This window comes from Colias eurytheme, chromosome 17 (assembly GCF_061535395.1).
Source record: "Colias eurytheme isolate Ceu_HAF_F1 chromosome 17, ilColEury1 Martin Lab GWU primary, whole genome shotgun sequence".
NCBI lineage: Eukaryota > Metazoa > Arthropoda > Insecta > Lepidoptera > Pieridae > Colias > Colias eurytheme.
This window is the reverse complement of record NC_142996.1, coordinates 3,798,196-3,819,466: the sequence shown is the minus strand read 5'-3', so window position 1 is coordinate 3,819,466 and position 21,271 is coordinate 3,798,196. Positions and strand designations below refer to the sequence as shown.

General features: G+C 33.7%; 2 protein-coding genes across 4 annotated transcripts in view; one reads left to right on the top strand and one right to left on the bottom strand.

The window, feature by feature from the left end:
* Positions 1–599: 599 nt before the first annotated feature.
* Positions 600–2,211, bottom strand: LOC149901136 (solute carrier family 41 member 1-like). The gene has a single exon (XM_090111929.1). It carries the CDS (start codon positions 1,976–1,978, stop codon positions 653–655), a length of 1,326 nt encoding a protein of 441 aa, XP_089968055.1. The 5' UTR covers positions 1,979–2,211; the 3' UTR covers positions 600–652.
* A 2,446-nt stretch (positions 2,212–4,657) lies between these two features.
* The window catches only part of Pgant5 (polypeptide N-acetylgalactosaminyltransferase 5), a 40,532-nt gene continuing 23,918 nt past the window's right edge, over positions 4,658–21,271 (top strand). For 2 of the 3 annotated variants that reach the window (XM_090111345.1, XM_090111346.1), the window contains exons 1-9: positions 4,658–4,785; positions 5,012–5,255; positions 5,501–5,711; positions 6,027–6,156; positions 6,420–6,586; positions 9,736–9,900; positions 14,363–14,516; positions 19,825–20,002; positions 20,792–20,972. In XM_090111345.1, coding sequence (XP_089967471.1) covers positions 5,103–5,255; positions 5,501–5,711; positions 6,027–6,156; positions 6,420–6,586; positions 9,736–9,900; positions 14,363–14,516; positions 19,825–20,002; positions 20,792–20,972 — 1,339 coding nt within the window. In that variant the 5' untranslated portion in view covers positions 4,658–4,785; positions 5,012–5,102. The remainder of the gene's footprint in view (positions 4,786–5,011; positions 5,256–5,500; positions 5,712–6,026; positions 6,157–6,419; positions 6,587–9,735; positions 9,901–14,362; positions 14,517–19,824; positions 20,003–20,791; positions 20,973–21,271) is intronic. The other variant, XM_090111348.1, reaches the window with a different exon arrangement.

Here is a 21,271-nt window from a genome sequence, read left to right as displayed (position 1 = left end):
TTTTTTGTTTTATTTAAAAATATAGAAATCTCAAATATCATTCCCAACATTCATTTATAACAATTCAATATTTTAATAAGCATTAGAATATTGAATTATTATTAATTGAGGAAAAAATTGTGGATTTATTTGTTACAATATTACCTTCATACAGTGCTTGGTAAATTTATTTAATCGCAGGGCATAGAATAATAAATTATTTCCTCATTACATTAACATACATTAATTTAAACCACAGACAAATAAAAAGAAGCCTCTGCCTTTATTAATTAATTATTATTATTTTATTGAAAAATTTTATAAGAAGACATCTATATATTATGAAATTTAAAACAGGTATATTTGGAATTAATGAAACAACATTTGTACTTTGTTTTATTTAAAAGGTAAAGTTTATATTCTCAGAAAAAATATGATATGATAAAATACATCTGTAGCACCAATGTCTTTATAGTACAGTAAGTAATACAATATAATGCTGCATTACAGAATAACTAAATTATTTATCATAAAAATATTAAGTACCTAAAATTAAGAAATATTACATCAAGGTCTGTACAAGAAATACTTTGAAAATATAATAAATAGGTACAAACAAATAAATAGGTACCTACATTCATAAAATTTGAGATAATAAGTACATACAACAAAATCAGTCCCCTAAATCTGAATCTCTATCACCTATGGCAAACAATATATGGAAGGCGATACCCAGAAATGCAGTTCCGAGTAAATCACCTAATGCAGTCAGGTATGGTATTGCAGAATTATCGGGATCTAAACCTAATTTCCACATCCATACAACTAAATAATGACTTATCACTAATAAAAGAAACACTTGTAAAAGTGCTGCACACATGTAAATCAGTATAAATATAGGTGTAACAGATGTGTGTCCCGCTTTTAAGTACCCTATTGTATAAACAAATATTAACTGTCCAGGTATAACCATCAACATGAGCAATTTAGTGGTGTTACTTATCACAGATTTTTCTTTTTGCCCTTTGTGCAATAAAGTGGAGAGTCTAGAAGCGTGCACCGCTGCCATATTACCACCTATACCATTTATAACTAATTGAAACACTGCAACACCTTCATAACTAGCTACTGTGTACCCCAATATCAGTCCACCAGTGCTGCTTATAACCATACCAGACACTACAGGGACCCAGCCCTCATCCAATGCTTGCGTCGTAAAACTATTTTTTGATGCAACATATCCACACACAGGAACTAATATTGCGCCTATAACGATAATTATAGATGGCAATATCAAACTTGTGCCAAGAGATCTATATAGCACTGAAGATATCCAAGATAACAGTGCCAAGGTAGTTAGATCACCCAAACTAGCTGCTATTGGTGTAGCCACATTGTCTGGATTGATATTCATCTTCTTTGATACAACAATTACTCCTATCATAATCAGTCCAAGCACAAAACTTGCAACAGATGCTGTTAGGACACTAGAGGCACATAGCAGCATAGCTTGATGAATATCAAACACACCTTGAGGAATCCATCCCATAGCAACTGCAGCCATAGCTGCTAAGAATCCCACTAAAACAGCTTGACACTGTATAAGGCACAGGTTGCCTATAATTAATTGATTTAAACTTGCCTCTAAGTATCCCATGTTAGCATGTGTCGACATGCGCGAAGCTAGAGTCATTTCCAAATTTCCTTTTAGGCCTAAAAGTGCTGGCACAAGAATGTATACTCCAGAAATATTTTGAAAAACGTCCCAATGTTGTACTACGTCCAGGAGGAGGCTGGCTGCCACCATACCAAATCCAGCAAGTAAAAACGACACAAACATTTGCACTGCTGCAACCCAAGAGTTTTCTTTATCATATTTAATATCTGGCGGTTTATCCTCGTTGGTTATAAGTTTGTACACGTTCGCACTCATATCACTGTCGTCGTTGCACTCAGTATTATTCATATTTTTAGAATTATTGCTTTTAGTTCTATTCATTGCTAATTGGTAAGTCGATTATTATTTTTTAATTAATGGTCCACGTAGACATTAATAAGTTATTAGTAATTTGAGTAGGCTTAACATTGTTATAGTATCGTTACCGCAACGAGTTATTCTAGTTACCTCAGTGCTAATGTCTACTATTTACAAAAGTAATTACATTACAAATCTATAAATAAAATAAAAAAATAAAACAGTATAAATAAAGTGACACTGACACAAACAGGTGATATACATTCAACAATCAACATTGACATTTTGACAGCATAATGTACGTGTCTACTACAGATAAAGAATCATTCCTTTTTTGCATATACCTACACCACCTACACTGTATTACCTATCTACATGGTGTAATCGTTTAAGTGTGCACAAGCGATTATTGCGTAACTATTGCAGATATCAAAAAACTTTAAACTGATATCGAAAGCCCGAGTGTTAAATGTAACTTTTAAGCTATTGCATAGCTTCTATTGCGGGCCTTGAGCGCAAGGACCGAATCCAAAATGAAATCTATACTAATATTATAAAGAGGAAAGGTTTGTAATTATGTATGTATGGTTTTCACCACAGGTTTTCACGCATAAACTACTGGACCGATTTGGAAAATTCTTTCACTAGAGCAACATAGGCTATATTGCATTTTCAAAAAAATTAGAGATCCTTACCAAAAATGCAATAATGTAACCCAAGGTGTATAAAATTCCTTAATAAAAATTCTGTCATCGCGTGCGCTGCGGAATCTATTCCTTGCTATGAGGTTGGCTATGAGGTCTGGGTGCTAATTAAAAAAAAATTAACATTCAGGACTCAAATTTAAAAAAAAAGACGGGTTGCACTCCGGGAGTACCGTCAGAAGTGAAAACTTGATTATTAACGTTGAGCATGTTTGATATCCATCCGTCTTACGCTTTTTCGATCGGTCACGTGTCCTGACGCGAGTTATGAATTTATACCCAACGCCGATAAAGAAGTTTTCACTTCAATATAGTTTTTACAGCTCTTTTTACTCCTCTATTAGAGCGAGCGCCCACGAGCAACTTAGTTGCCCGGCAACTATTTTGTCTCTGTCGCTGTCTCCTCGCAAAGTTTTGAACGATGCGCACACGAAAGCGACAGCAACGCAACTTTTTCTTTAAAATTTTCTTCATTTATCAACATGGTTTTCGAAGAGACGGTTGTGGTCTGTGCTCTTGTCCCGCATAGTTCCCATTCCCGTGGAATTTCCGGGATAAAACCTATCCTATGTTTTAATCCAAGTTACCCTCTATATGTGTGCTAAATTTCATTGTAATCGGTTCAGTAGTTTATGCGTGAAAACTGAAAACCATACATACATACAAACCTTTCCTCTTTATAATATTAGTATAGATATGTAATCGTAATTGAAAAAAGTTAAGTAAATGTGCAGTTCCAACAAAACGAAATAACATATTTTTCTATGGCGTCGTTACTAGATTACGTTGCTGAATTTTGTTGAACTGTCAATGTTGCCTATTAAAATGGCTCTACTATAGACAGAAAACTACTAAGTAATAATAAAAATAACTTAATTAAAAAACAATATTATTAATTTATTAAATAGGTTTGAAGTCGGTACCAAGCACTAAGCACTTAGTATTAAGCCCGTGCATCGACAACAAACCTTTTTAGTAAATAACACATCTAAATAATATGTAGTAATTAATAATATCAATATCAATCTTTTTTATTTTTTACTTTTCCGTTTTTGAAGTCGGTTGTTTTTAGCGAAGTTATTTTTATTTAATACTTTTTAGTGTATTTTTCAACACGAATCAAACGAGCCCAAACTCGATAAAGTTGAGTCAATATATTACTAAGTTCCTATGGCCACCTTCCGATTCCATCATCAAATCAGCTCTATGTCATAATAATGTTTCATCGCTATCGAATTTACATACGTAGGTATACAAAATTTCAGCTCAATCGGTTACCTGGAAATGAATCAAAGTTACTTGCTACATTTCAATTAAGTCATCGAGATCAGACAAAAACGCTCACAAAATAAAAACTACTGGGCTTATCCGAATAAAATTTATGGGACCAATTCTACACCATTCCGCATCAAACAAAAAAAGAATCACGTAAATAGGTTCAGAAACCTCGGAGTAATCGGTGTACATACATAAAAAAAATATACCGGCCGAATTGATAACCTCCTCCTTTTTGCGAAGTCGGTTAAAAACTACTGTGTATGAGAATAAATACGTTGACATAAATACGTACTATCGCTACGACGGTTACGCGGCAACTGGCCGGCGGCCGCCGGCCGGCAACGTTTTTTTCGCCGTGCGCGCACTTGCATTGAAACCAATAGATAGGGCGACAGTTGCGTCGCGGGCTTGTCTCCGAACCCGCGGACAAAAAAGTCTCCCGGGAGTTGCGTCGCTACGTGCGCGCACTTTCATACTAGCCCATGGGTGGAGAGACAAAATAGTTGCGGAGACAAAATAGTTGCGGAGACAAAGTTGCTCGTGGGCGCTCGCTCTTAGAGCTGTTGAAGATGTGTAAAACATATATCCAGGATAAGTTTCATGTGAGAATAATAAATATTTTAATGAGTTATTTTACAAAATCTGAACGTGTATCCGAACACAAGGACACGGCGCTCTTGAAGTTTTGATCTCTGGAAACAAGACAAACTAGAAAGTTTGACGTTTAGCAGTTATGTGTTGCGTATACAAGTGGCGTTAGGAGGCCGCTAGCCCTTCTGTGATTTAGTTATATTTTTAAATTAATTTTACATTGCGTGTATAAATTACACCATCGTTAAAAATAAATTTGTAAGTGTATACGTTAGTTTATGAAAATCGGGAAAAGAACTTAAGGATTTACATTTACAATATACCTACTTAGTTAAAAATTTAGATCCGGAAACCTACTTATTATTTAACATCGAACGATATGTGCTTGAGACCGCTAGTTTCATGTTAAAATTAATTAATTAACGAGATGAATTAAATGCAGTTTTTAGATATCCAATTATAGTTCTAATTGCCATTGTTACAGGTGAACGGTATCCTTACGAGTGACAATCGCGTGTTGAAGTTGACATGTGGCAATAAAATAAACTTTCCTGAAGCTAAATTATTTTTTTAAAATGTTTAGAAGTAAAATAAGGATACACACATGTCGCATAATCCTTCTTACATCTTTGGTGTGGTTGTTGGTGGATGTAGCTATTCTTACTTTGTATTCCGACTGTTTTGGCGATGGATGCAATAAGAAAACAACAAACGAATATGGTATTAGTGTGAGTAAACCAATAAGTTTATTTAAATTCAAGATTTAAACTTGCTGTGCTATAAATAATCGGTATAGCTTTGATTACAGCCCATACTCATAATTGTATGCTTTAGCAGTTTTTGTCAAAAAATTAATAAAAACGGCCGAATTTTTCGTCATTAACGAATAATTAATATTAATTTTATCTATATAAATGGTATTTAAAAATATTCACACTTAAAATATTTATTTACACCACAAATATTCTCTCAGGATATGGTAGAACTGAAGGGTAAAAAAGCTGCAATAGCAGCTGGCTTACAAAGGGATATAGCTGAAGATGACACAAACATTGAGGAGAATGAGGTGGATTCAGATGTTGGGGAGGATGGCTTGAACCTGCCCCCATACCCAACATCAAGGCTCAAGAGATGGAAACGTGTCCCACCCATAAAACCTCAAGGGGAATCTCCTGGTGAAATGGGTATGATACTTATTTGAATATAATATTATTATTGATTAGTTTGATCTTTTTCTAAAGATTTTGTTAGATTTGTAATTTTATACTTTGGTTAATATTTTCTTAAACCCATTGAGCCCCGAACGGCCCGATCGGTCCACGACACAATAGATTTTCTATTGTGTCTGTGATTCCGGGGCCTGAGTTATTAATAGACAAAAATAGGATCTTGTTTTAATTTTTGTTTAGAGTATAAATGTTGAGGATGAATATATTATAGACATGTTTCAAAATAACATGTTAATCCAAAGAGGTACTTAATTACAACTTTTGCTACAGGTAAGGCTGTAAACATTCCAATAGAACAAGAGAAGGTGATGTTGGACAAATTTCAGGAGAATCAATTTAATTTAATGGCTAGTGACATGATCTCATTAAATAGGTCGTTGACTGATGTGAGGTTTGAAAAGTGAGTAATTAAGTTTTAATACTTTTGTTTCATAATTTGTTAATGTGATCATTATTTTCCTATTTTGTTATGTTACCTTTGTGACAATATGAATCATGTTGTAATTTTATTTAATTAAAAAGTGTGTATTTACAAAAATATAGAAGAGATGACAGATAAACCTGAACAAAACTGCTATACCTTTAAAAGTGAATTCATATCCTTTTAGTATTTTCGAAATATAACAATACATATAATCTAGACTAGATAACATTTTTACATAGATGCAAAGATAAGCCGTACCCTACATTGCTGCCAACCACAAGTGTAGTGATAGTATTTCACAATGAAGCGTGGTCCACACTAATAAGGACTGTATGGAGTACAATAAACAGATCACCTCGGCCTCTGTTGAAAGAGATTATATTGGTTGATGATGCTAGTGAGAAAGGTAAGTTATATGACGTGTGCATTTAATTGTACAGAATTTTTTATTGTTGCGGTCTACTTTAATATTATTTTAAATTGCTTGACATGTACACCTACAGTGGTGGACGTTTAATTAGAAACTCGTAACACGATGAAGTAGTCATCAAATTCATTTAACATTTACGTATTAACGTATTAAAGATTAAGTATTATTTCGTATGTAATAGAACACCCGTTTATCTAGTTTTATAAGACAATGCTTAATTTTAATCAAACATTAGCTTAAATTAATAAAATTAAACAACTTTAAGTGAAACCTGATTTCCGAGTATTTTCAGTCTGGACAACAAATTAGAAACAGCATGCTTCGCGTGATCCAAAGTCAAAACCTGTTGAAATGCCGCCAATATTCTTTCTTCTACAAATATTTTCACCGTTTTTTAAACATTCTATCTAAAAGTTTCTGAAAATTAATTTGCTTTACAGTATAAATGGTTAAAAGTATGATTTGTGACCAATCAACAAGAAAAATAATTTTAAGTTTACATTTTGACTAGAGTTACAGGAAAATTGCAAATCATTTAGTGTTCGATAAAAATATATTCAATGCTATAGTTTATTTAAAAGAGCATGGTATTTCCGAAAAAGTGCCTAGAAAAGCTCTATCATGAAAAACCACTGCACGCGAGGATAGGCAAATAATTCTTTTGGCAAAGATGGATCCATTTAAAAGTTCAAATTCTATTATAAAATTAGTTTTTTCCGAAGATGAACCTCGCAATGTGTCGATGAGATCGGTTCGCAGGCGGTAATTTGAGGCAAAATTTTTTGGAGAGACGCCAGGAAAGTACAGCTTCTTACAAGGAAGGGAACAACGTGTTTCATTTACTTAGAAATAATGCTAGTGGACAGTACGCCAGTGAAAAAGTTTTATTTTGGGATGAAACTAAAATTAATTTAATCAATTTTGATGGCAAAGGATACACGCGTCGTTAAGTTAACCAGGCCTTAGATAATAAATAAACAGTTAAGCATGGCGGAGGAAACATTATAGTATGGGCATGTATGGGGTTGTTTTTAGACTGTTATAATCTTTATAGACAACAACGGCTTTACAACGTCGTGCCTTAGATTGTATGAGATTTTAACACGTTTGCAAAAACATATTTTCTAATAGAATTGGAACCTTTAAATGGATCCATCTTTGAGAAAATAATTATTTGCTTATGCTCGCGAGCAGTGGTTTTTCATGGTCGAGCTTTTTTAGGCACTTAATCAGAAGTACCATGCTCTTTTAAATAAACTGTAGCATTGAATATCTTTTTATCAAACACTCTAAATGATTTTATTCTTTCCTGTAACTCCAGTTTTTGTCAAAATGTAAACTTAAAATTATTTTTCTTGTTGATGGGTCACAATTGTTACTTTTACCCATTTATACTGCAAAGCAAATTAATTTTCAGAAACTTTTATACGGAATGTTTAAAAAACGGTGCAAATATTTGTAGAAGAAAAAAATATTGTCGGCATTTCAACAGGTTTTGACTTTGGAACACTCGAAGCATGCTGTTTCTAATTTGTTGTCCAGACTGAAAATGCTTGGAAATCAGGTTTCACTTAAAGTTGTTTAATTTTATTAATTTAAGCTAACGTTTGATTAAAAATAAGCAATTTATTATAAAACTAGATTAACGGGTGTTCTATTACATATGAAATAATGCTTAATCACTAATACGTTAATACACAAAAGTAAATAAATTTGATGACTACTTCATCCTGTTACGTGTTTCTAATTAAACGTCCACCACTGTATATGTACATAACTTTTTATTGTTCCTGTCTACTGTTATGTTATAGATTGAAGTGTACATTTAAATGTACAGGCTTTTGGATTATTTATTGTTACTGCCTACTGTAAAGTAAGCGTTTGGTGAAAGTGAAAGGTTATAGTGCGTTTTCAGACTGTTGAATTAAATGTTCAATGTTAAAAATGTAGGTATTCAATTAGTGTCTCATTCTTTGTACTTTTTTAATTTATGGTTCAGAAATTTATTGGAATATGTAAAATATGCTTTTTACATGGAATTTTAACAAAGGTGATTTGACATTTATAGAGCTGAATAAATATTTACCAATGTGTTTTAAATGTGTTATTGGGAATGTAAAAAGAACCATTTGTAAGGAAATAAAAATGTTGATACTTCTTTAAACTATGTATCACCATTTTTATATGGTATTATTTATCGTAAATATTTTGATACTTTTTAAAAGCCGGTTAATATGTTGGTTCTGATACAATCTTAAGCAAACTCATAAAAATTACTTACGAATTTTACTTACATATTATCTTAGAAACAAAAATGTAGCATCTAAATGTTTACTACATATTTGATAAATTTCCAAATCAAGTTATTTAATATTTAAAACCATGGACGTATAAAAAAAGACGGACGCCGTATTACGAACAAACAACGTGAAGCCACCATAGTAAGCTAGCGATCGTGTAAAGACAATAAACACGCACACACTTTCACCATAGTAAGCTAGTCGGCCGCCATTACGTCGTGAACTACCGACTGATAACTGCGTCACTGTTTCACAAAAAATATTTAAAATGCCGGCTTGCGTGGTTAAATGGTGTCGCAACTGTACAATTTTAAATAACAAAACACAAGGGATTACATTCCACAGGGAAGCAAGTTATTTCTTTTATGTTTTAATGACAAAATTATTACGGCAAACAACATAGAAAAAAATACAGCCGCCATTGTCATCAGGACAGTTGTTGCCATGGCAACATGGCACACACACATGGATGTTTCGCCGCCATTACTAGGCTTCACTCAATGTTTAGGCGATATACCGTCCGTCTTTTTTTATACGTCCATGTTTAAAACATTATTAATTCATGTGCTCTAGATATTTAAACATTTATGCATTTTTATGACTAGACGAATTATTTATTTACGAATAATGTTTATTTTAAAAATTTGTTTCCATGAGACATTTGAATATTTTAAATTTTGAAATTCGTATTTGATAAAAATTTCAAAAAATTTTTTTTACTAATAGTAAATAAAAATACATGTTTTTTTTTCTATCTAATGACCTTACTTCGTAACCATGATACATATAAAAACGTCAACTTTTTTATTTCGTCGTGTTCCCTAGAACACTTAGGTAAGAAGCTAGAGGACTACATAAAGACGCTGCCCGTACCAACGCGGTTGTTCCGAACTGAAAATCGTTCGGGACTCATCCGCGCTCGGCTTTTGGGCGCGAAACATGTCAAGGGTGACGTCATCACCTTCTTGGATGCACATTGTGAATGTACTGGTGAGTTACTCTTTATTTACACGCTTTATATTAGCTTCACCTGTATGTTTGTTTGTTTGTAACCGACTTCTTTGGGCGCGATTTTGACCCACTTTAAACGGCCAGATTTCGTTCAAACTTTGTTGATTTATTGAGGACCGATGACAATACACTAATTTGATAAAATTATTCCATTTTTTAGTTCGGTTTCTATAAAAAGCGTGTTTTTTTAGTTTTTTTAAACTATTATTATTTCTTTTGAAGTGAAACTTTTGGCGCGTTGAGTGTAAAATTTCCTGACGGTATCGTCACGTCATGGAGTAAGGTGAAGATTTTGGTATCTTTGAATTTTGCCAAAGAAGTTTCACTTCGGATACGAGTGCTCGGCACACACCCTTTTTTGTTGATAGGATAGTTTAAATTATCGTACTATACCTGTATATGAATTTATTACACGGGTCACTAAGGGCAAGTACTGCTACAGCTAAGGAAAACGCTTGTAGAAAACCATCCATAATTTTTTAATATATTCTGAAATGCATTCACAGTTTTTGGGAAAAATGCTGTATAGCTATTCACATTGTAAAATGACTCCTGTCTGTTTCTTGAGACTAACGTCTAACATATTGTGACCTTCGAAGCATGGAGGCGCTAAATTGAAATACCACATGGTCACCCATCGTTAAGCTGACCGCAGTAAGGTTGATTTACTTACCTATAGGTGCCTATAGTTTACCTCGCTAAAAAATAGACTGCCTAGTTTAATGTGCGAATGCAAAATAATCTATCTTAGTACCAAACAGGACTGAAATGTCATATACCCAATTGTTTATTCCGGTTTAAAATGATACAGGTAAACTATGAGCGCCTACGTTGTCGCGGAAATCGAGCAATGTATAGATAAGTACTAGAATGTTATGTGCATCGGCTATGATATTTGGAGTCATATTTTGGGTGTTAATCATATTTAAAAATTATTAAACTCTTAAAAAAATTGAATGTGGTAAGTGTGCTAAATGTCATTCAATGGTTGAGAAACATTTTAACTTTCACTTTTTATTAAATTAAATTTAATTTTTTATTGAGTGTTTGGTAACTTTACAAATTTCTTTCGTGTTCCTGCTATCTGCAAGTGTGGTTTCTATTTCCAAGAAATATATCATCAAAGTCGCTTTAGAGTTTAGATATTCTTATAGATGTAAATATAATATCACAACAGAATAGGAATATTAGAAAGTAATCAAAAGATACCCGATCTTAATCATTATATGTACCTATTACATAAAATTGTCGGGTTCCTAATACGTGCCGTATATTTTTTTTTATAACCAATCGATTAAACTAGCTAGTTATTGTAAATTCTAACGCATTGTAGTGCTCTGTTCATTCCCCTATGTAAGTGGATGATCTGTCGACGCACTAATTATACAATTACACTTTTTTACGCAGTCGATTGTTCATACATATGTATATCGTAGCTAGAATTCAATGCAAATTACTACATGCAGTGTTATCTTGTCTCGTTACAAAGCCATATTAACAGCGTTTAATTGTAGGAAAATGCTTGTATGCAAATTGTAGGAAGGTACTTCTTAGCATACATAGACATTGGCTCGTTAGTTCAAAGTCTATTTCTAAAAAAAATATAATGAGGAACGATTTTTTTACTATAGTGGTTCCTGATAAAAGCCGAAATTTATTTTGGTTTTTATCACGGGTCAATCACTTGAAGTCCACCTACACAATATTATAATAATAATAATCAGTAAGTATTAAAATGTTTCCATAGGGAACGTATAAGAAGATAGTGAGCCAGTCAGTGTAGGTCTCGTAATTATAAATTTATTTACTGGTGCTTGCAAAAAGTTATTTGCATCTGCGTAGGCCGTAGATTATCATTCCCCATTTCTATTTTTCATTATAACGCCGAGTATTTCTGGTATTGCAATTTGCTATTTCCATATGAATATAAACATGCTCATAAATTAATCTTAAGAACTTAACTGCTTACATACGAAGATAGTTTTGCGTATGTGTTGTCTACCTATTTATTTATAATAGATATAATAGAAGGACGATTTAAAAATAACATAAAATTGATACATTTGTTACTTACTTATCGTGGAAATAATAGTTTCACACAAATTTCCTAAACGGAAGTAAATAGTTTCGAACGTAAACGGATGCACAATTTAATTCAATTCCCTCAATTGTTACAATATAACTTCGTTCGTTGTACAAATATAAGAACTGTTAAATATTATATTTAAAATGCCATCTAAATAATCGTCTCGGCGCAAGTTTATCGAGTGCCCATTAGCGTAATTAGCAAGTAGTGACGAGAGAAAGTTCGTGCTTTTGACACAAATGAGATCGACTTGTGTATTATATGAATCAGTTTGATCCAAGTAATAAATTCATACTACTAATATTATAAAGCCGAAAAGATCGCTAATCTCATGAACAACTGATAAGAATTAAGATATTTATAACGACTTAAAGAGATATAAATAACAATTCTTGAATGACAACGGCTTTAAGTAAAAAAATGTATTTTTAGTCTTATTACGGATTAGCCCACGCAAAGCTGTGATGACTAGCTAGTCTTTAATAATTTACATTCATTCTTACAGGATTCTCATAATAACTCTATTAATCTTTCTTTAGGTAATTATGTTTTGTTGCGAAAAGAATCCCGCTCACACACAGCACCGTATTACGATGAAAGTATAAAAGATTAATTGCTTCGTTAATGATAATTGTCCGATATTGCGGATGTTGAAATAAAATGTAAATCAAACTATTAGACGATCTTATAGTTAATTCAATGATTGTGAGTGCGATATACTCATAAGTACCGTTTGATTTCATTTCATTGTGGGTTTTTCTCGACTATAAATTCATTGATTTACAATACTATATGATTGTCTTTAAAATGTAATTAGTTGCTTCGAAAGTGACAGTGTTATTGATTTAATTTCTTTATCGATTAATGGACCATGTATACAATTGTTTTGCGATGTTTTTGATGTTAAGATATGGCAAAGTACGATTAAAACACAATTATACAGATCTTTTATTAGATAAACGTTGTGTTCTACTTTGATGTTAGATTAAAAAATAATAAGGTTTTATTAAAATCATATGCGAAATGTTCAAATCTGTTCAAATTCTTGAGTTTAGGCAGATACTGCGACACGTTTGGTTTAGACACATTACGATGATTACGACACAAAAAAATCTGGCATCGTTTCATTCTATTGTACTAATTAGTTTCTTTGAAACGTGTGTAACCTATTATTGAAGCAAGTTTCTTCAGCTTAAATGATAAACTAGCTATCCGCCCTCGGCTTCGCTCGCGTGCACTTCACAATATCGCGTGACCACGTACATTTTCCGTCCCCTATTTCACTCACATTAAGATTTGTTTTCTTGACAAAAAGCATATACATCCTTTCCCTAGGTATATTTTATATTTGTTCCAAATTTCATCAAAATTGGCTCAGAGACGTGCGAAAGCGTAACATACAGCCAGACAGTAATGCTATCGTATCAATAATATTATCACAGAATAAATATTATGTAGTCGGAATTGCGTAGTGTTTCATAGTTCATAACTAATAACGCGAATAACTCTTAATCCATATAATGTCATAAATCAAGTTACGATAAGGACACCGAAAGGCAACTTTAAGACTGTCCTTTATCTAGCCTAGACTGTAGTGTAGTATTATATCGTTGTCCTAGTGTACTTTATTAGGTACTAGTGGTCCGCCCCGGCTTCGCCCGTGGTACATATTTTGCAATAAAAGGTAGCCTATGTCCTTTCTCGGGTATCAAAATATCTCCATACCAAATTTCATGCAAATTGGTTCAGTAGTTTAGGCGTGATTGAGTAACAGACAGACAGACAGACAGAGTTACTTTCGCATTTATAATACATATTAGTAAGGATTAATGGTGCGATGTTTTGATAAAGCCTAATATGATATTTCTACTACCTATATAAAAATAAGTCGGGTTTTCCTTCCTGACGCTATAACTCCAGAACGGACGAACCGATTTCCACGGTTTTGCATTCGTTGGAAAGATCTCGGGCTCCGTGTGGTTTAGCAAAGAAAAGGTGTCTCTGGTGGTGAAACGGAGTTCGCCCGGTTTGCTAGTTGTATGATGAATGAATGAATAGTATGATTTTTAAAATGAGATTGATTATTTACTTTACTTTTTTTATTTTATTTTTTTATAGTAGGTTTACACGTTACACGTTTAGCTATTTATCAGTAGGTAATTTAAACAGATTAAACACAAACAAACGTGAATCATCGTGCAGATATAAAATTTTCATGATACTTGTTGTATGTAGTTTATGTTCCAAAAATATCTATAGAAATACTTACTTTTACCATGCTTTTACCCACGACTTCATCTACGGATCTTGATACGCGTCACAACTAGTTATATAACATGTCCTATTTGTCAACAGAGGGTTGGCTAGAGCCGCTGCTCGCAAGGATAGTGGAAGACAGATCAACAGTGGTCTGCCCGATTATAGATGTAATCTCCGACACAACATTCGAGTACATACAAGCGTCCGACATGACTTGGGGCGGCTTCAATTGGAAACTCAACTTCAGATGGTAAGTAGTTGACATCGGATTTTCAAGTTTCATTGAAGCTCGGTACTCTTGGTGTTTTTAATTAAGGCGCTACCCGGCAATTTCGACTATGTTCAACCTCTATAAAGTCTGGTACAACATAAAGCACAATACCGAAGTCTTTGATCTTTAATTGCTCGCGAGGACTTTTTTCCAAAGTTAATAGATTTCTAGAAAAAAAATGTGCCGTGGTCATCGATTTTTCCGCAAATACTCTATAAACTTCGTAACCTGCTGACTTAGAGCTCTGAAAATTTTATGTTTAATAAATTATCAGTTACACAACAGTCCCTGACGAGGATATTTTGTTTCATTGATTAGTATCTTTTTAAATACAAAATGCGAGGAAAAAAGAAGGTGCAGCGGGAGAGGTTTGAGATCCGTCAAGTATGGTCAAGGTTATTAGCGCATGTATAAGCCTTAAAGGTTACGTTGAGGGCCCTCGGACGGTGAATGTAAAATTTGATTTCTATTTTGGTTGGAATATTTTTTGTTAGGGTTGGTAGGATGTGCAAATTTTTTCGACAAAATATGAATACTTATTACTTATATTTTCCGATAAGTGAAACGTGTGTAGTGTTGTTATGAAATCTATATATTAATTAATATCCTGTAATGCGATGACAATTGACATAAATAACTTTGATATTGATATTTCAAAACAAAACAAAATTTTTGTGTCTGTAAACCAAAGAAAATTCAAAATTTTGTTATAATTTTTAATAATATAAGCGTTAAATTAAAGAACAAATTGTATCGTTTTCATGCTTTTTCCTGTCCACATTAAGTGTGCTACTAAAGCGAATAATTTACCGTGTGATAAGGCTATATATTTAATCTGCATTACCTATCAGAAGGTCAATATTTATATTTTAAATTTCCTTACTCATATTGCAGTGTTCTGTAGCAAATTATAAAAAAAAATCGTCACTGATTTAACTATGCGGTGGGGAGTTCTGCAAGGGTCTATGTTAGGTCCTTAAAGTATAATACCGTACAAGACAGATATTTTGACATCAATTAACTGCAGAAAAATATCTTTGCAGAACATCGGACAAACTCAGGAAATATGACCTTTCCAGGAATTTTACGATTTCAGTTCTAGAATTAACAATGTATGTTAGTTATTTTGTACATTATAAAATAAAAAACTTTTAAATTAAGGAAAAGTAGGTAAATAAGGAAAAAAATCTTAGAGAAAACTACACATGCAGAATCTATGGTCCCAAGGTTGCAGTGATCGTAACTCAAGATTGTTTTGCTTGCGTAACCCGCGTCTCCTATTGTTCACGCTTCCGACGTTTATAAGTGTACATAGTTCAATTATTTGTTCAAGTACCCCTTTATTTATTTGGAACATTAGAATTGTACATTTCGGGTACAAATGTATTTGTACGAAGTGAATTCAAAATCATAATTTAAGAAGATAAAAGACTAAAGAGTAAGCTTGAATGTGACTGATATACAAATTACAATAGAGATGAAGAATAAATTAAATATGTACCTAATGAAGAATAAAAAAGTACCTAATGTCATTTACAGTGATTGAATATCTTGTGGTCAGTTGATAATAAATAACGGGAAGGTAAAAAGATCTTTCCTTGCATTTTAATGACCATTTTACTTGTAAATCTGATTAAAAAGACAATCGGAATTTCCAATAATGTTAAACAGTGGAAATTCTATAGTTTAATCCTATCTGAACTTATCAATTACTATTGTTCAGGTTTCTGTAATCTAATTAAAAAACCCATACAATTCTATCGCGGTATTGTGTCTGCAATCTGAGTTAATTCATTTGATATTTATCACTTGTTTAATATTGTTAGACGTTATTCATTAATATCGAGAGTGTAATTTCGTTGTTTTCATATGAATGTTAATTGATTTTGCAAATAATTTGAAAGATTTTGTTGATTAAAAGATAATTAGCTTTTGCATTTTTTTCCTCTTGTGGTTTATCAAGGTTGTAATGCTCTTCGTTTTCTTCACCTTGTACTTCATTTTTCTTATGATAATGAATAGATGCGTACTGCGTATTATAAAAATAATATTATATTTAAAAGCTTATTAGTTACCGTCTATTTTGTCTATGTTGGATATAATGAATCGAGGAAGAGTTACTTTCGAGATTTTTTTTCTCCAATTTTTATGGAAAAAATATCACGTCGCTATAAAAGTAATGACCAGTAAATGTGAGTTTTAATTGTTCTAACGCATAATCATCAAATAATAGAAAATTGGTAATTATGACGTATCAGTCATGCATTACAATCACGTGTTTCATGGTCGAACGGCTCCTTTTAAACCACATCGTATGTTTATGGGACACCGTGTTGGAATTAACGAGTTTGTATCGCTATTTTATTAGTAGGTGTAACTTGTTTTAAAGTATGCACTTCCTGTATTTATCGATGGTTGTTTCTGTGCAGTATGGCTAAAGCGGAGAAAAGAATGTTCAAATAAGGAAGGTTGCTTCAAATGCGGATGACGATTGACAGTTTGTGGATTAGGGTGCTTTTTCACTGCGAGGATTTGTAGCGAGGAATGTGTTTGTCAAGAACCAATCATATCGCTTCATTTAGCTTGAAGTTTGAAACGATTAGCGTTTAGTTTTGAAGCGATACTATTGGTTATTTAAAAACACATTCCTCCATTCAAATCCGCGCACAATATTAGTGGAAAAGCAACCTTAATTTCTTCTGCGATAGAGAATTGCAGTAATTACAATCATAGTAAAAATATACCTTCATTGATCAATGTTAAATTACCGTTTCAATCATTACCGTATACATTAATTAACACTTTCCCCTCGTCCATAAATCTCTTTTTCTGAGCCTACGATCTCGATTCATTCATTTTCTATCCTGTAATACTAACATGCCAAGATACTTTGTAAGATTCGTCTCTTGCATTTAATTTGAGTGCACTTTTGATCTTGTGACCTTCAACGAACCATTTTCGTGAAAGTAAAAGGTTAAAAAAATGTAGTATCAATGATAAATATGGATTCGGACCGGTTTGCGGAGGTGTTACGTAAATGTGCATGTTGGCCGTGACTCCGAAGAGTCTAGCAGAGTTGAAAGACCCGTTGTATACTATTTGTACTTTAAAATGTTTGATACTTTTGAATAGGTTGTAATATAATGTTCGAAATTTGTCGATAGCACATGTGTATTCGCGAATGTATTGCCAGAATAATGGAGACATTGAAATGTATGAAGTTGTAAATTACGATTAATATATTTATACCAAATAATATGTACTTATTGCCGATTAAATATTTATGATCGCCGTGGAAAAATGTTCAAGTTATTATTAAAATGAATTGTACACCCAATTCCATTGATATTTTTAGAATAATTAATTCTTATCGATTGATTGGTATCCAATTAAATTTCTTAGAAGTTCCCTTTCATGAATGCCTTTCGTAAATGTATGATTCGATAAGGACTTTCAATAATTGATGGAGTACATAATTGTATGTAATTTATTACTTACATTTGATTATATGTGGCTTTCGTCAATTTGATTATCGGAAAATTAAAAAACAAATCCTTGTTTATAACATGTCGATATTGATGTTAGCTGATAAAGCATAAATTTTATGTCATTTTATTACGGGAATTATGTGCTTTCTCGAATATACTTACTTGTTTTCAGTTAGTACAATCTATGGTAAATAAAGGTTCTGTGGGTTTTTCTAATAGTTTTCATTTAGGTCACGACATGATATGATGACTTGTTCTTGGCAATGTTTTGTACGTTTTTATCACGTTTGAGTATAAATGGCCTATGTACTCAATTTCCGTAAGAAATAGAAAGCATGTATCATGTTTGATTGCAGTTTTTGTTATGATATTTGGAGAACCGAAGTTGAAAAACTTATTGATTTTGTTTTATCAAAAAGTGTAATATTTGAATATGAGGTTTGTTTAATACAGTTGTATTAAATAAAATCATGAATGAATTTAATGAAATCAATACCAATTCTGAATTTCTAATTCTCGTTGTTGATGTGAAAAAAAAAACATTCTTCGAAGAAATAATTTGGTGTCTCAATTAGTAACTTAATATTTTGCCAGTTAATTAGTGAAACCTGAGTAAAAAAAATGTTTAGTTTTATGGCTATGATAAGTATGACAAATTGTTTTCGTAAAAACAAGATAATGATTCGCTTTACTGCTTCATAAAAACCTGAAACTATAAACACATTACATACCTACTTGATATTTAGTTTTATAGCAATTTGAATGCTTTTTTTTATAAATTTGATTAATTTGGCCATGTTTTTAAATGAATACTTTTAAAGGTGCCTCGATAATATTTTCCCCTGTCTTGAGAATGTTATACCCCAGCCACACTATGCTACTCGTCCTGCTCCTCGTCCAGCTACTCGTCCTGCTCATCGCGCTGCCGCTCGCCTCGATATTGCCGTCTGGCCACACACTGCTCTATTCGCGCGATTAATCGCGACGCTCTTCACTAGGGATGGGTCGTCGACGTATTTTTCATCAACGAGACTAGATCGTTAAATGTCGTTCAACTAGTTAAAATCTTCGACTAGTCCATGTGTAAAATAAATAACTATTATTAAATAAATTATTAAAACAATAAATTCTAATCTCAATAAAACAATTAATAAATGTTTATGCTTTCTTACAAAAATCCCTTAAAAAAAAGTATTACTAAAAAACTTATTATCGTTTGTTTTTATAGTTTAAATTCAAAACATTGGTCTTGTAAACCAAAAATATTTTTTTTTAAAACTTCAAAGAAAAGAATTTATTCTTAATTATCAATAAGACTGTTTAGCCGTTGAATTCAACTAGTGGTGAGCGATGGACTTGTCGAATCGTTGAGTGTACTTATAGACGGTTAATTTAACTAGTCCGTTGATTCCATGACGCCCATCCCTAATTCGCACTCGTATTGCCGGTCCTTTGACTCGCGCGCAAAAGCCGACAAAATAGGGAGCAGTGAGCAGGACGATGAGCACGACGAGTGGCATGACGAGTAACGTGGCCACACTACTTCCCCTTCGTCCCTGCCTACTTCCCTCGTCACTTCCCATACAATGATACCACTCGTCGAGTCGTGTGGCTGGGGCATTAGGTTCTGACTGTGTATAATTATTTTATGATTGTCTTGGGAGTTGGGTTTCTTTAAGGTATGGTTCTGACGCTGTGATTTCTACTACATAGAACAAGATACAAAAATAAGCAATCCGTAACATGCACTCTAGTTCTGTCAAAATTAAAAAGATATTAAACGTCAATCTTGACTGCAGGTACCGTGTGCCGGAGCGTGAAATGGCGCGGCGTGGGGGCGATCGTACCGCACCGTTGCGGACGCCAACTATGGCCGGCGGGCTGTTTGCGATAGACAAGGAGTACTTCTACAAGATCGGCTCCTACGATGAGGGCATGGACATCTGGGGCGGGGAGAATCTGGAGATGAGCTTCCGGGTATTGTATATGACTTGATTAATTTTGGAGATCGATGTGTTCTCTATGGTACTGGAATTTTTGACGTGACAACGTCTTATAATTCGATAGAGCCGGCTGCACGCACGAAAAAACATGACTCATGCGGCGTTACCTCGCTCTGAGGCGTTCTATGTAAGGCTTGAAGTGCAAGCGAGAGCGCGGAACGAGCGACAAAGAAGCACAATCAGACGTTGTCACGTTCAACTATCGTCAGTAAATCGACTTTACAGACAAACAACTTTTCTTTTTGAAGGAATAGAACTCACGATGTATTTGGTCAGTAACAGTTTTTTAACAGAACAATATTTAATTTGTTTCTAGTTCGTTTTATGTAAACTTGGTTTTGAATACTACCCATATCCACAAGGGTGGTATTTAAAACCAAGTTCGGTTTACAATTTACGTTCATTTTACAAACACCTAAATAAAATCTCCTTTAAAATAACATAAATCTTACCATTATCTTCTATAGAGAGTACCTACTCTGTCATCATGTACTTTACAATATAAGTTAGTGTCACTTTATACTATTTAGTGACAATACACACTAACTATGTGGTAACATAAACCACAAACGAAAAAACTACAGGGTAAAGCTATAGCTGTACCATATAAGTGATAATCCATGGGCTAAATCCATAAATATCGGAGCAAATATTTGACAGTACCTACCGTGTGGCTGACAAAAGGTATAACAGTACCTTGTAAGTGACACTATCGGGGTAAATCCTATACCAGTACTGTATAAGTGACAATATCGGGGCAAAGGTGTGGCAGTGCGGCGGTCGGCTCGAAATAATCCCGTGCTCGCACGTGGGGCACGTGTTCCGCGACAAGTCGCCGTACTCGTTCCCCGGCGGCGTGCAGAACATCGTGCTGCACAACGCGGCGCGCGTCGCCGAGGTGTGGATGGACGAGTGGGGCGAGTTCTATTACGCCATGAACCCAGGTTCGGACCGTTCGTGGAGACGCTTTGCCAAACATTCCATAAAAGGCCGGCAAAGCACCTGCAACACTAGTGTTGAAAGTGTTTATGGGCGGTGGTGACCACTTACTTAGGCCCACCTGCCCCTTTGCTTGCTCTGACATAAAAAAAACATTGCGGGGTAGGATACTATAGAAGCTTAGGTCGGTTAATTTTTGGGGGTAGGGAAGATTAGGACGATAATAGGGATCGAAGATGGTAGGGCAGGGTGGATTATTGCGTTCCATAAACATAGGAACAATCCATCTGATGTTAAGTGGTCA